Consider the following 16,806-nt stretch of genomic DNA (forward strand, 5'->3'; position numbering starts at 1 on the left):
ATGTAGCAACCAATTGGTAATCTCCGCTGCTGCTTGGTAATGCCAGTTCTTTAAATAGATATAAAACTGGTTTTGTTATCTGCTTTCCCCACAGCTAACACAAATATCAGCCAGTTAGATAGAGAGCTGCTGTATGCAGTAGATTATTCTAGAACAATGGAAATGTTCTATCTCTGTTGTCCCGTATGACAGCTAAAATTAGAGAATAAACAAGCTTTATATAGTGTAGCTCCCCTGGTGGCTCAGATGTAAAGAGTCTGCCTGCAGTGCAGGAGACCCAGGTTTGATCCCTGGGTCAGGAACATCCCTGGAGGAGGACATGGCAACCCACTGTAGTATTCTTACTTGGAGAATCCCATGGACAGAGAATCCTGGCGGACTACAGTCCATGGGGTTGCAGAGTTGGACACCACTGAGCGACTTCCATACTTCTACACACTTTGTTTATAGTAGTGTCTCCTGAAATGTTTTTGGCAGGAAAGATGGGACCTACTCTAATGTGGCGAGATCGTTTTGTATGTGTAGGGATGGTGGCAGACATTTTTTAGCAACCACCATGCGCCAGGTGCTGTGCTAAGCTTTTTACATTCTCACTTAATCCTCTTATCAATCTCATGAAGTCAGTGCTTAAAGATAAGAGAACTGTGGCTCAACAGAAGTCAGCAGTGAGTCCAAGGCTGTATATCCAGTGAGTGAGTTGTGACTCAACACACAAGTCTCTTATTTAAAAGTTCATTTTTCTGGCTATCGTATCACCATGTATTATAGCTTCCCATTAATGATTGAAAGGCTGCATCTAGAAAGTTTTAGGAAGGAAAAAATGATAATAGTAGGGGCATTGCTTCAAAGAAATAGCAAATAGCCATTTCATTTGAACTTATCTTAAAACATTTCCTCTAGGTCTTTAGAATTTTGAAAAACCAGAATTTCTCTCGGTAATTTACGAGCAGTGAACAAGACTTATGTTCAAGTTGGTCTTTAGTTTTATTATTGCTATTATCATTGTGATATTGTTGGTATCTTGAACATAAATATGGCACTCTGATTATATCTCAGGGACCTGGGATATAATCCCAGGTCAGAATGGTTTATGCTACAAATAGTAGGAAACCCTCACTCAGCTGTTGTAAACAGTTAGGAGACTGTCCCATAAAAGCAGAAGTCTCTGGATAGGCAGACGTCAGGCACAGACTGTGTCAGTGCTGTGGCTCTGCTTTACTTTCTTCTTCCCGAAAACAACACACACACACACACACACACATGCTCATGTGCACACAAACCCTCCCACGCACCCTCTACCCATCCGCCCCTCCACAATCCACCCCAGCAGACTTAGGATGGTGGTTTAGTTCTCAGGCTGATAGCAGGATCACGGCAGCAGTTTCAGGTATGAGGATTAAATGTGACATCCAGTGGAAGAAGAAGGCCTCTTCTTTTTCTTCTTCTTCCTTTTTTTAAAGCTTTTATTGTAAAAATTCTCAAGCTGGATGAGAGTATATTAAACATCTCTGTAGGATTTCCTTGGTGGTCTAGTGGTTAAGACTCAGTCTTCCAGTGCAAGGGGTGCAGGGTTTGATCCCTGGTTGGAGAACTAAGATCCCACATGCTCTAGGATGTGGCCAAAAATTTAAAATAAGCACACACAACATTGTAAATCAAGTCTATTTCAATTAAAAAAAAACAAAGCATCTGCATATCCATCACCCAGCTTCAACAAGGATCAATTTAGAGCTACTGTCATTTATCCTAAATTCCATCCTCTATGTCCTTGCTGTGTTTTTAAGAATGTTTTTCAGAAGTCCTATTTACAAAATAAAATCACTGGCAGGGGATTTGGGCCTCCTGTGATTTTTCCCAGACTACTGAGGACTCACCTTTGGGGGCTAAGTACGGAGTCCAGCCACCCCTTAAATACAGGCTCTAGAAGTGGATGGGTTCCTGGGAAGGGGAACCACAGGTTTTGTTAGGTAGGAGGAGGCTGTGAACAGTATTTGCTCCTGGAACATTAGTATAATTTATATATTATTAAAATACATAATTTATTCAGCTCATCTTTAATACTGCTTTTTTAAAAAGCTGATTTGGTCGGCTGGTGTCTTAGACTAGACTTTTTGGGTAGGATTGCATGGCAGCCACTTTGTGACTTAATTTTTAACTGGTTTAAAATTACAGTTTCACCTTTTGGATTATAAGCTCTAACGTATTGATTCTTGACCAAACTGACAAGAAACCAAGCTTACCCATTTGTTAATGGATAGTAAACAACTAAAGACATTTGAAAAAGGTAGACTACAGTCTGTAAGGAAGACTTAATTAGTACAGAGTTAAAAGAAAGAGAACTGCTATTTCCATTGAGCAGTGAAGTATTATTTATATTCCACGAAGTAGTAGTGGCGTTAGTCGCTCAGTCATGTCCTACTCCTTGAGACATGATGAACTGTAGCCTGCTAGGCTTCTCTGTACATGGAATTCCAGGCAAGAATACTGGAGTGCGTTGCCATACCTTTCTCCAAGGGATCTTCCCAACCGAGGGATCAAACTCAGGTCTTCTGAATTAGATTTCTGTTCATTTGTTTCCAGTGTGTGGTCTTTTAAAAAAATTATTTCTCTTGCTTTCAGTGGCATTTATTTTCAACTGGCTTGGATTTTGTTTATCCTTCTGTATCACCAACACCATCGCTGGAAGGTATGGTGCAATCTGTGGATTTGGCCTTTCATTGATCAAATGGATCCTTATTGTCAGGGTGAGTGTCTTGATAGCCTCTACCACTTTAATCGCTAAAATTAAAGTACATGAAATTTCCTGTGTGATTCGTAAATGTTCATTTTGTATATTTTGTGTATATGAGTTCAGTTATTTTGAGACTTATTCTTAACCTCTGTCCTTAATTATTATAGTGATCTCTGTGGTGTGAACATTTTCTGACTGTATTGTATGAGAACTCGTTAGTATGTGGAAAGAACTTTGGAATCAGATAACTTAGAGTTTGAATCTCATCATTTTTATATCATTGTTCTGACTTTTATGTTTTTAAATTGTTCAGAGCGTTAGTTTCTTCATAATAGATAATAGGTGCCTTTCAGTATTTTTGTGAGATAAGAACAGGACATATTTTGAGTACCTTGCCCAGTTACTGCACAAGTATATGTGCTTAGTGAATCATGGCTGCCACTGTTGTGATAAAGCATAGGTCTGCTTGGAATTAGTTAAGACATAAACATTTCCATTGGCTAGTGAAATTATCATGGATTTAAATATTCTCTTACTGAGCCACTGGGGAGGCCCCCAAAAAAGTAAAAGTACACGCCTTTAAGGTAGTTATTAGAACTCATCTTTTCCTTTATCGGCTTCCCTGATAGCTTAGTTGGTAAAGAATCTGCCTGTAGTGCAGGAGACCCCGGTTCGATTCCTGGGTTGTAAAGATCCGCTGGAGAAGGGATACACTACCCACTCCAGTATTCTTGGGCTTCCCTTGTGGCTCAGCTGGTAAAGAATCTGCCTGCAATGTGGGAGACCTGGGTTCAACCCTTATGTTCCTTCTAAGCCTTTCTTCTCATTTTCCAGTTGTTCTGGAAATCACCCTCTGTCTCCCTCATGTCATTTACAAAATGAAGTATAGGGAGATAACAGTAAGTTCTTTCCTTTGTCCCATCTCATCAAAGAAATAAAATTTTTGTAACCATTGCACAGGTAGTACTATCGTTAGCATAATCTTCCCCCAGCTCTTTTCCTTTGCCTCTTGAAGGCCCCTTTGGTTCCTTTTTACAAGGATTTTCCCCTGGTTTCTTCAGCTAGGAAAGTGCTTTGTTAGTTACTCTTATTAAAAGTAACCCACACATTTAAATGCTATATACAATTAATAAATATATACTTTCCACAAATCATGTGTATTTAAACAATGACTTCTAATTGAATGAGTCAAGTCCTCCTGAAATTTTCAGTAGAATCACATACTAATATGTCAGCTTCAGTGTTTCAGACACTTCATTTACGCACCTACATTATCAAATATCTTAAGAAAATCACCCATTACAAAAATACTAAAACTGAATTTTATGTGTTTTTTCATTAATTTTAAACTTATTTTATTACTTCCCAGGGTTTCAGTAATCTTGTCAGACCGTGTCTCTGTTCAGACCAGATTATAGGCTGTGGTTATTAAACAGTCCCAGATTCTTGGTGGGACCTGCAAACTGGCTTCTTTTAAGGTGATTAAAACCTGGCCATTGTAAGAACTGCCCCCTGGCAGTTCCTTGTTTTAATTTTATTTGAAAAATGTAAAGTAGGTTCTCACCACAAGCATAAATCTGTTAGGTGTTATGAGGCATGCAGAGATAAAGAGACAGTCCCTGCCCCTGCAGAAGTTACTAGTAGGAAAAACTCAAGAGTTGGAACTAGATAATCTAGTCCAACCCTGGTTATGTTAGTAATAGAATTAATGACTCTTATTCAAATGGGATTTCTGGTCTGAGTCACAGAACATGGAAAATGATTTGACTTTCTCAGTTTTCCTAAGGTTATTGAATTGCTAGTATCATTGGCAACCAACTCCAGTATTCTGCCTGGAGAATCCCATGGATGGAGGAGCCTGGTGGGCTACAGTCCATGGGGTCGCAAAGAGTTGGACATGACTGAGCGACTTCACTTTCAGTATCATTCTAGAACATAAAAAATAGATCAGTGCATTATATGCAATGTTCGACTCTAGTATATTAAGGCCTAATTCTCTCGTAGAACCCCAGGTTGTGAAGAAGTTAGATTGTCTCCTCATCAACTCCAGTCAGTGTGATAAGATGGGACCTTAAATTCAAAGACTGGAGTTTCTCAAAGTTTTGTAAGGAATTTAATAGCATGAAGTTTAATCCTTGGGACTGTTTCCCTTTAAAATACCTTTACTGAGCTAAGGTTAATGTTATACCTTCAGTGTATATTGAGAATTGATATAAGAAAAGGATTTTAAGGAATGTTCTGTTTTAAAATAATAGTTGTCATTCAGTGAGCACTTACTATGTTCCAGGTATGATTCATTATAAACAAACACCGAATAATCCTTTGTCATCCATCAATGATGCTGGAGACAAGCTAGCCCTTTTATTGATGATGAAACAGAATAAAAAGCCTAATAGCTTGCTGAGTGTCCCACAGTTTGTGGATTAGAATCTAGCTTGACTTCCGATCAGTGCCTCTTTCCCTAATTTTGTACTGCCTCTGTAACTTTGACTGTACTTTGGCTTTTGTTACAATACTCCAAGCAATAAATTCTCCTTGGAGTTCAGTGCTGAGGGAACGTTTTTTTCCTAAAAGCCTGGCATTTCCTTTTATTAGATAATAAGTAATTTATAAATCACATTGCTGCTTTTCTTTTTGTTTCTGAATTGCTGTGAGCCTCACATTTAGTGTAAATATGTTTAGCCCAGGATTCTCTCCAGGGCTTTTAATGTTTTTATTATTTGTTTAAAATTGCATATATATTTTATTAAAAGCTGACAATTCCTTTTAAAAACAGACAGGAAGTAAGCAAAAAAATGCTGCTGTCATATTAACAAAATAAAATCATACTTATTTCAAAAATTTAAGTCAGATAAATTCTTACTGTTCGTTAATTTATTTTCCAAAGTTTGATTTCTTGCAGCCTGTGGTTGACTACTAAATATGAGTTATTAAAAAACCCAAAACACAACTTGACTGAGCCCTCTGATTTTTTAGTATTTTGAAACACGTTTGATAACTTGCTAATGAGCCCCAAAGCTTATTAGTTTATTCTTTTTATGTAGTGAGTTTTTCCCTTTGACTTCAAAATGAAGATAATTGTATTCTTTACTTGGGAACAGATAAAGAACAGCTGCAGGTTGGTACTTCTGGTGAAGAATTACATTGTTCTTTTCTGGTTGCCTCTTGTTGTGGACATTGTACATTAAATATATTTTAAGAATTAGAAAGGTAAAAATGTGTGGTTTTAGTTCTTTACTCCTTTTGTTCTTATAATCTCTAAAAGCCTTTTGTTTCTTATTAATCATTTGATTAAAAAGTAATGCAGCTGTCCTACTTTACAAGCTATATTTTCAGTTTTCCAATTCTTCTTTCATTGTACATATTTTAAAGGTATAGGAATACATGGGCTTTGTATCTATAATGGTACTTTGAAATCTCTATTCTTTGAAATTTCTTAGACTCAAAGCTGAGAACTTAGATCATGGTTCATGTATTATAAATACTTCCTGGGAAATTACTTTAAAAGCTTTAAGAAACATTTAGATACCCTTCAGTGGATGTGCTTTCCCACACAGTAACATTATTTACAGTTTGTAAGCGTTTTTATTCTTACCAAACTTGTAAGATTTTTTTTTAAAATCTTTTGTGGAAATTACCAGTGAAAAGTTGGAAATAGTTATGTACAAATTTGGAAATAGATACATCTGAGGACAAACATGCTTTTAACAAACTCATTTTTAGTTAAATTCAGGTTGGAGACTGGTAGAAACAGAGTAGATAAAACGAACAGGAAAATGAGACAGATCTAAAAAGAAAACTTTTAAAAAATAATAAATCATCATGTCCACAGTCAAATCAAGGAATAGATACCTGTGTTCAGTGTCATCAAACCCTACCTTCCATCTGTCTGTTCACATTCTCATTTCACAGAGAATTTATAAACTGTCTACCATGGCCTCTAATAGGAACTGTTGAAATGCCACTTCAAGGTTCATTTAGCTGTTCTCAGCTCACTGTTGGGAAATGAATCCTGGAGCATCTAGTTTGAAAATAAAAAAGACTCTAATGAGTTGGGGGTCTTTATGTGCCTAGTATTCTTGGCAGTGATTAACAGTAGGGGGTGTGCAGAAGGTCAAAAGCTCTTCTTTTTAGAGGTCAGCAGAACATCCCCATCTGATAAGATTAAACTAATGTGGCTTTTGGTGTTAATATCTAAAGCAGCGGGTTGCTGTAGTGTGTTTGGGATGGTAGTTGTGGCTTTGAGAGATTATGAGAAAAGAACTGACATGTGAACTTTTTAATGAGAAAAATGTTGGATTTGGATACATAACACTTATCTTTCTTCCTTACATGCAGTTTGAAACATTTTTATTTCTTAAATATTTTGTATAAGTTTGTTTGCTGATAAAAAACTTCTAAAAGTTTTTTTTCCTCAAATAATTTTATGTGTAATATTTTTCTTTTCTCTTTTTATTTTTGTGCTGTTTTATATGCTGATGATTATTTGAATTATGATTTTCAAATTTAGGTCCATAAATACAGTAAATATATTTATGTTCATTCCATAGTTTTCTGATTATTTTACTGGCTATTTCAATGGACAATACTGGCTTTGGTGGATATTTCTTGTACTTGGTAAGTTTATTCTTAATGCATTTCAGCATGACTAATTTGCATTTAGTTTAACTTTGGTATTTCCTAAAATTGTAAGATATAAATATACTGTGTTATTTAAGTGAAAGAAAAATTTTCTATTGAATAATTCTCATATCCAAACACATGTCATCTTGGCTATCCAGATAGTTCTATATAACACTCTGGTTTCTGATTTAAAATTCAGAGCCTGTCAATTTAAAGAATCAGTGGTTGAATGAACTGAATACTGCAAAACTTGAAAATCATAAGATGATTAAAAAATAATTGCCTTCAGCATTTATTTTGGAAAATAGACATGCGTGAGTTTCTTTTAATGATTGTAGGAAATGTTGAGAGGAGGCTAATTGGATATTCTACCTATTCTTTTATTTTTGGATCATTGAAACATTCTTTACACTTTTGAAGTGCACTCTGCATTAATCATTAATCAGTCAGGCGTAAGGGAAGGCTTCATGCTTAATGATCACAGTGCTTCTGTTGCGTTTTCTTCTTACCAGGCGTGTCGTTTATTAATATTGATGAATTTTATGGATTTGCAATCTGTGTTTTCTTGTGTTTTCCTCTTTAGATGTATGATAATTAAGTTAATCTTAAAATCACATTATACTTGTAATCCACATTTCAGATTTATTTACCAGCATGAAAAATACAGGTTGTTTCTCTTTAGGTTTAGGAGCCCACATTTCTGTAGTAAATTACTTGTACCGGAAAACAGCACTTCAGTAGGTGGCAGTGTTCTCCTGGCATTCTTGTTTAGTCCTGCTGTTGCATCTGTAGGATCTTTCAGGAAACAACATCTTAGTGGTCAGCGGAGGTCACTAAAGAGCCTAGATTCTTTTTCTGATAATTATAGTGAAATTATTCCAATTATTTGTATATCTCTTGTGATTTTGTTGGGGTGTCAGATTGGACAAAAGTTTAACCAGTTTTTTTGTCTTGTTACTTGTTTTCTGACCGATTCTGTGCTTGACTGAGTTTCTTACTCAAAAGTGAAAAAATTTATAATGTCTTTTAGGTGTTTAAGCACATTGAGTGAGATTCTTGCTTATAAATATTATTAGGGGATTGAAGAGTCTTAGGAAGACAACCGTGGAACACAGTAGAATGCAGGCACAGCCCCAGTTCCTCATCAGAGCCATAATCTAGCATTTAGGGGAATGTGAAAGCTTAATCCGTGATGGGAATGTTGCTGTCACGTACCCAGAAGAATGTTGCACACACCCCGGAACGCTGAGAAACCGTAGCTGCTGCTTGATTGGTTTCTAGGTGGGAATTGGCTAATTTTGGAAAATGCCTGAGCAGAGCAAAATAGGTCTTAGCAACAGCAGCTTCATAGACTAAAGAAGGGATTTCACAAATAATTTTGGTTTACATTTTTCAGTAATCCTTTTATGTTTGGATCACAATGTCATTATCTTTGAACAGCGTCTGGAAGGGCATAAGGGCGGAATTCAGAGTGGGAGTCACACATGGAAAAGAGGATATGGGAAGCAGATGGGATCAGATTTAGGTGAAATTTATACCGCTTGTTTTAAGTCATTATTTGTGCCTCTCTTCTGTCTTCTGTCTCTAATTTATTGTAACCATGATTCTTATTTTAGGGCTTCGATTATTGTCTTAGAATTGGGTTACAGATTTCATTTGAGACTTTGAATTTAAATTGACAGGCTCGTCCTCCTGGTGAGGAAAGTTCCCTGCATACATATCATCTGCTTCTTGTCCCAACTCCACCTCACCCCTTTATTACCTGGTTAAAAATTTACCAGAGTTAATAAATATTTCCCTTAGAATTGTATGCTTAAGTATATCAAAGACTTCACTAATAATGGTAATGCTTTTGACACTTAGCTAATATTTTTCATCTGAAACTTTGATACATTTCACAGGCTTTGTTTTATTGATTACTAAAGATACTTGTGATGTAAATGGTTATTATTTAAATACTGTTTTACAGAGGAGAACACTGAAATAGAAGATGTATCTCAAATCATTCAAGAACTCACTAGAGTGGCTACTTCCAAAGTCTCCTGTCTTGATTTTTCTCAAATTTTTAATTATAAATTAATCTACTGTTATTACTTGGAAATAAGAACTAATAGTTTAATTATTTATATAATTCACATATCTCTAAATATAGATTTTGCAGATGACAGGCACCCGGTCTGGCTAGACAGGCTTATTACTGGTTTTACCCTACAACTGTTAGCAATTACATATGCTGCATATGTTCTCTCTTGAATACTTTATATCAGTAAATATGTCTTAGTTTGCTTAGTCATTATAGTGATTTAAAAGTTTCATGTAAAATGAGGTATCTGTGAGTTGAATCAGTTTAAACACATTAGGTAGTTGTCCTTGCTAAAAAAATACTTTAATAAGTGTGTGTTTTTGTGTAAGTTAGGACTTTCATGGCTACCCTTGCTTTACTTTAGATACTTCTAGGCTTAACAAATTGAAAGAATTTGGAGGTAGCAGTAAAGTTTTATTATATTTCCTTACAATAGAGCTATCATTATAGTGTAAAATGTGGAATGAATGGAATCCTACACATTAAATTCCTTTGACCAAGAGGACCTTGTTTGTAATTGTCTATTTCAAATTTATCATGTCCCTTTTCTTTTTAAGAGCATAATATATCCATATATTTCATCCTCCTCAGGCCTGCTTCTTTTCTTCAGAGGATTTGTTAATTATCTAAAAGTCAGAAACATGTCTGAAAGTATGGCAGCTGCTCTTAGAACAAGGTATTTCTTCTTATTATAAAGGTAAGAAATATTAATATATTAACTGTTTATTCCCTTTGTATTCAAATTCACCCCATGCATTTGTTGTTTAGTCACTAAATTGTGTCTGACTCTTTTGAGACCCCATGGACTATAGATCGCCAGGCTCCTCTGTCCATGGGATTTTGCAGATAAAAATACTGGAATGAGTTGTCATTTCCTCCTCCAGGGGATCTTCCCAACCCAGGGATCAAACCCTTGTCTCTTGCATTGGCAAGCAGATTACTTTACCACTGAGCCACCAAGGAAGCCCTTCACCTCATGCATATTAAATGCTTAATGTGTATTCATGTTGTTTACTCAAATTTAGCATTTTTAATAGATTTTTAATACTGTTAACAGTATTGAAATTTTAAAAATTACAAACTTTTAAGATAACTTCCATTTAAAAAATTGAATTTCATTACATTTTAGTTTTAAAAAATACATTATGAGTAAACTAAAACTTTAAATCAGACCTTTAAATTTCTGTTTAAAGCTTGGCTACAGGTTGTATACGAAGTAACCACCAGCGCAGCATCTAAAGGCTTGAAAAACAATAAGACAAAGCACTTACACAGAAAGAATGAGCATCTTGTATCACTGTGAATTTCACAGAGATATCTGCAGGCTAAAACAGACAAACAAAAAACCAAATCCGTGACTGAAAAGCAATTTGCTATGCACTGATCTTTTTTTTTTTTTTAATCTTTATGATTTATTGAGGTTTAGCTGATTAACAATGTTGTGATAATTTCAGGTGAACAGCTAAGGGACTCAGCCATGCATATACATGTATCCATTATCCCGCAATCTCCCCTCCCATCCAGGCTGCTACATAACATTGAGCAGAGTTCCCTGTGTTACACAGTAGGTCCTTGTTGATCATCCATTTTAAATATAGCAGTGTGTGCCTGTCCATCCCAAACTCCTTAACTGTCCCTTCCCCCTGGCAGCCATAGAAGAGATGTCATATGCCATTTCTCCTTCTCTGACTTACTCCACTCAGTATGACAGTCTCTGCGCCCCTCCATGTTGCTGCAAATGGCTTCATTTCCTTCTTTTTAATGGCTGAGCAATACTCCATTGTGTATATGTACCACTTCTTCACCCATTCCTCTTTGAGTGGGCATTTAGGTTGCTTCCATGTTTTGGCTACTGTAAGCAGTGCCATGCACTGACCTTAACAAACTGGATCAAGGAGTAAAGGTTGTGCAAAGAAAATAGGAGCACTCTTACTGTTCTCTTAACATGTACCAGTTTATATCAACAATGGAGGCTACAACTTGAATAAATGGAAGAGTAAAGAAACGAGCAGAGATTGTCTTACTAGTTATCAAGTAAGTTTCTGGAGGCTGTGTGTATAGTACAGGTATTTATTTATTGTGCGGCTAGTAGATCGTCAGTGAAGAGACCTCATACCTCACTGCAGTACTTTAAAAGCAAGTACTATACACTTCATTGTTTTGAACTTTTCAAGTATTTGAACTGCGTTAGCCAAAGGTCTACTGAAACACTTAACTTCCTGATGTGTCTCCAAATACAAGATGTTTCAAGGTTGCTATGACTAAGTATACGTAAATTATATGGTTTGTGATTTGGTTGCTTAAATTTTATGCTTATATGACTGTTACCTAAGCTAACATAATTTACTTAATTCTGCTGAAGATGATTGCAGTTGCATTTCTGGATTGTATTGAAGTATTATTTTAAATGTTCCATTAAGGTTTCTTCCTTCCCCTTGAAGATGTCACATTTTCTCTTTAACTTGTCTACAGTGACCTGAAGAGTTTGTAATTTTATTAATTTAAATGATACTCTGTGAATATTCAGTGTGATTATCTTGTTTTCCTTTTCAGGAGTTTAAAATATAATGTAAATATTTTTTAGATGCTCTCCTTTAGAAGTTTACTTTAGAATATATTTTGATCTGTGCTACTTATGTCATTCTTACCAGAAGGCTATTATATTCTTGATGTCATACTATAAAATGGGTTTTCATTGTACTATCATTTGGATAATTGCAACTTAATACACTTTAAGACTAATTCTTTCTCTGTCCCTAGACTGCATCGACCAGACATTCCTTTCTTACATCAAGGTGAAATTTCCAGATCATCTGTAAACCTGCAACTTTAATGGGATAGAAGACTATTAAACACAGAAGACAAATTTGTGAAGAAAAGATAAGAGTTTCAGAATTGAATGGCAGAGTGGTTTATGCTTAAAAGCCATTTCTGTTCATTCTTTTAAATATTTATGTTTCATTGGTTTTGCATAGTTGCATATGTGCCCATTTAAAAGAGTTGCATATACCTGAAAGAAACCATGCAGTTGTCGCAGTCAAGTCCAGTCACATTTGATTAATCAGTGTTTGATATAATTGAAAGAGTTGAGTGATAAACAGTCTTCCAGCATGTAAATGCCATTGACTTCTGACCTGACATTTAGTATAATAAAAATGAAATTACTAACCATGTCAAATGCTTTAGTTTCTGGCTCTCAGATTTATCTAGTAACTCTACACAGGAAACATTCTTTGTTATATATAAAGTTTTTTTGAAACCTGCAGTGCTGATTATTAGAAAGGATTTGTCAGACTTTTGAACATGATAGTTATATCATTGTTTAGTAAAACTTTCTGTAAATAACCATGCAAACCATGCATAAATTACTTTCTGCATTGTTTTCTTAGAAATTGTATCTAGGTATCTTTTCCTTAATTTAAGTGGACTTAATATATTTAGAAAATTTGGATGTTAAAAAGATAGTTTTAGGACAAATTTTTGAAAACGTGGGTATGCCACATTTCCTTTATAAGAAAATCTTTTTTTCTTTTTTTTAAAAGGACATGCCAACTTTGGGGATTCTCAAATGAGAAGCTTGGTTTTTAGCATTGTCTATCTCATAGATTCTTAGAGGAAGAGATTGTATTAGATATTATATTTATTTCATTTAAGACTTCTTGAAAATTAATTTCCTGAATAAGATATTCTCATTTGCATTTTGTCTTTTAAAAAACCAATAAAAATATCTTTCAGTATCATTGTAATATTTTTTTCCTTTAGATGTTTAGCTTAGCAAATAAAAACTTGTGCTTTTAATATGTTCTTGCTTTCTGATTGTAAGGTTAACTTGTAAAAATCATTTCCTGAATCGAGATACATGAAAAAGTTTTCAAGTTATGGAAATGTGTCTGTGGAATATGGGGGTGTGAGTGTGTTGCGAAAGTGTATGTGAATATGTGTTATTACAACTGGAATCTATTTTGCATTCATAAGCTACTACATTTTGCAAATCATTTTATGGTTCATCTGTCTTCTTTTCAGTTATATCTTTGCTTTTGAATGCCAACATTAAAAATTACCTTTTGAACTTAAAAATCAGTTAATACAACTATATAGAATATTTAAAATTGATTGCTTGTTTATTATTAGACACCAACTACTAAGAGATACATTTAAAACTATTCAGGGTCATTTTCCACTTCTGAAAAAATAAAATTTATTATGCTTTATAACTTTTTTGTATTTCTCTGTGTTTTTTCATTTACTTCATTGTCTTAGGAAAGTAAACATGCCATTTTGTTTTTCTGATTGAGCCTCCTATTTTTTGTTTCCATCATTTATTCTCCTCCCCTGCATAACCTTTCTATTATTGATTAAAATATCTTGAATCCTTGATTATTGATTAAGGTACCCTTTAACAATAGCTGGGGATAAAGAAAACAAAATATTTGATTTACTTGCCTGTATTGGAAATTAATTAAAATTAGAATTTATTTATGAGAAATGTGAGCTCATGTTAGAATTTTTTTATTGTGTATTAATTTCCTATAAACTTGTAGTTTGTAATAGTTTTTAAATGATACAGAGTACGTTAAAATTACTAGATCATCTATCATACATCAATTTATTAAATTTTTATTTTTGTTTTTGTGATCTTAATGCTTGGTTTATGCATGTAGATGTTGACCCGACATCAAAACTTCACTTTTTGTTTTGGTTTTTACCCCCACAAATCTGTAAGATTCAAGTGTGTTGTTACTTAATCCTCTATAATTGGTAGAGTTCATTTTTAGTCTTAAATCTCATCATCCAATGAGGAGACTCAGAATATTCTTTTAGAAAACAGCACTCTCTCCTGGATTTATCAAATCCTACACACTTCCCTTCATTTCCTGTGAGCTTGGACAGCATAGCTGCTGCTGTGTTTTAGAGACACTTAACCGCCTTTGCACTCTGCCTTAAGTGAAAATCAAAATCCTTGTTAGGGTACCTATGAACAATTTTTGAATGAATGTGAATTGAAGGTTGGAAGCTAATAAAAAAAAAAATGTATTACATTATTTCTGTTATATTTGCCATTATGAACATTATCTGTTCATTATGACCAGAAAAATCCATCTTTATGTTTTCATGAAAAAAAAAAAAGCCTGAATTTAAAGTAAAAATACATTTTCTATACAGTATGTCTAGGATACATTTTAGGAATTTAAAATGCAAATTCTATTATACTTCGTTAAAATGAAAACCTCTTTTTAATAGAAAAAAAAATACTAATGCTAGCCTTTTATTTTGAGTCTATAAGCTATATCCCATGCCTTTGAAGATCATAAATGTTAACCTAAGACAATAATCACTAATATTTCAAGCAAAACCTCTAATGACAGGAAAAGTGGAGTTCCAAGGGTCTAGTTGGAGAAGAATTCAGGGTTTGTTAATTTACCACAATTTTTTTTCCAACTGGTCTATCGACATGAAGCACAAAGGTAATGATAGTGCATCTGGTACCTGTATTTAACTAGAGTGACATATATCCTGATTTGCTCATAACAGACCTGGTTATTACTATTTCCTGAGCTTAAGTTGTGCCTCCTTTCTCATAAGTGTCCTAATTTGGAGGAGAATTTGTATGATCACCCTGTATATAACTCTCCACTGTATTGAGAAGTGACTGCCTAAATCTACTGCCTTGCAGTATTAGGGCAGGAGTCAATTACTGTTGTCACAGCCTTGCCGAGACACCTGTTAGGCCTGTAGAAGATACAGTACCTATATATATTTTTCCTTTTTCTGTTTTTTTTTTTTTTAAATAGAAGTATTGAAATGATTCCACTTATGGTAAATAGTAAATAGTGAGCTTTTATATGTTTAAACTGCTGTTAAATTTTTTGTTAATTCTTCAAATAGTCATGAAATATGTGTATTATTTTTTAAAACTTCATTCTTGATAAAGTTCAACTGTTAGATGATAATGTGCCATTTATTATTGAATGTCCTTTCCCATATATAGAACATGTTAATATGTGTTTTACTTGTTAATAAAGTTCAGTAAATGTGGAACTGTGAACCTGTCATGCATCCTTTTGAAAATCAGTGTGATTGACAATATATTAGCAACACCTTGGCCCCACAAAATGTTCATATGCTTGAACTTGTGTTACGTGGAAAACAACTGGCATGGAATTGGGTTGGAGAGTGAGTAATTTGTATGTTTGGAGATAGGTTGCAGTTTAATTTTAATAAATGCAAATAACATGTTTATTTCTACTTTGCAAAAGATTAATGGTCACCATAGATCAGACCTGCCTATGGGTATATACTCATTAGGGAAAGAAAGGAAAGGAAAGTGAAGTCGCTCAGTTGTGTCTGACTCTTTGTGGCCCCATGGACTGTAGCCTACCAGGCTCCTCTGTCCATGGGATTTTCCAGGCAAGAGTACTGGAGTGGGTTGCCATTACCTTCTTCAGGGGATCTTTCTGACCCAGGGATCAAACCCAGGTCTCCCACATTGCATGCAGACGCTTTACCTTCTAAGCCACCAGGGGCATACAACCTAAAATGCAACCTACCCTGTAGTTAGTTAGAAAAAAAGAAAAAACTCATTCCCTACTGCATAAAAGTTAAAAGGAAAATGTTTATTTAGAGCTCAGTATGTTTTCTTGTTTTCATTTTTCTTGATGTTTTTAACTTAGCTTTCAATTTTTGTTTGATTTTGAGAGGTTGAGCTATATGCTTTTAAAAACTCCATTTGGTTTTCATGGAAATCAGTGAAAAATCCAGCAGCTAAATAAGGAAGTTGTTTAGTTGCTAAGTTATATCTGACTCTTGCGACTCCATGGACTGTAACTCTCAGGCTCCTCTGTCTGTGGGATTTTTCCAGGCAAGAAGAGTGGGTTGCCATTTCCTTCTCCAGGGATTCTTCTGACCCAGGGATCTAATATGCGCCTCCTGCATTGGCAGGTGGATTCTTTACCACTGAGCCACCAGGGAAGGCGCAGATAAGGAAGAGATAGAGTTGCTGCCCTTTAACAGCTGAGGTTATAGCACACCCAAATCCCATACTGGTTCACAAAACCTTTTATAGATATAATAATTTTATTTGTTTTTGGCTGTGCTGGGTCTTTGTTCCTGTGTGGGCTGCTCTCTGGTTGTGGTACGTGGGCTTTTCATTCCCATGGCTTCTCTTGTTGAGTTAGGGGCTCTAGGGCACATGAGCTTCAGTAGTTGCGCCTCCCGAGGGCTAGAGCACAGTCTCAATAGCCATGGTGCACGGGTTTAGCTGCTCTGCGACATGTGAGATCTTCCCAGATGAGGGATTGAACCCGTGTCTCCTGCATTGGTAGGAGGGAAGCTTCTGGTTCACAGAACCCTGGAGGCAGTTTTCCTCTCT

At 35.2% G+C, this 16,806-nt stretch overlaps 1 protein-coding gene across 1 annotated transcript in view; it reads left to right on the forward strand.

Moving 5' to 3' along the window:
* Positions 1-15,388, forward strand: part of NDFIP2 (Nedd4 family interacting protein 2) — a 74,852-nt gene extending 59,464 nt beyond the window's left edge. The window contains exons 5-8 of the mRNA XM_068984285.1: positions 2,620-2,744; positions 7,282-7,348; positions 10,029-10,134; positions 12,198-15,388. Coding sequence (XP_068840386.1) covers positions 2,620-2,744; positions 7,282-7,348; positions 10,029-10,132 — 296 coding nt within the window. The 3' untranslated portion in view covers positions 10,133-10,134; positions 12,198-15,388. The remainder of the gene's footprint in view (positions 1-2,619; positions 2,745-7,281; positions 7,349-10,028; positions 10,135-12,197) is intronic.
* The last annotated feature ends 1,418 nt before the right edge of the window (positions 15,389-16,806 follow it).

This window comes from Capricornis sumatraensis, chromosome 12, assembly GCF_032405125.1.
Source record: "Capricornis sumatraensis isolate serow.1 chromosome 12, serow.2, whole genome shotgun sequence".
Taxonomy (NCBI): domain Eukaryota; kingdom Metazoa; phylum Chordata; class Mammalia; order Artiodactyla; family Bovidae; genus Capricornis; species Capricornis sumatraensis.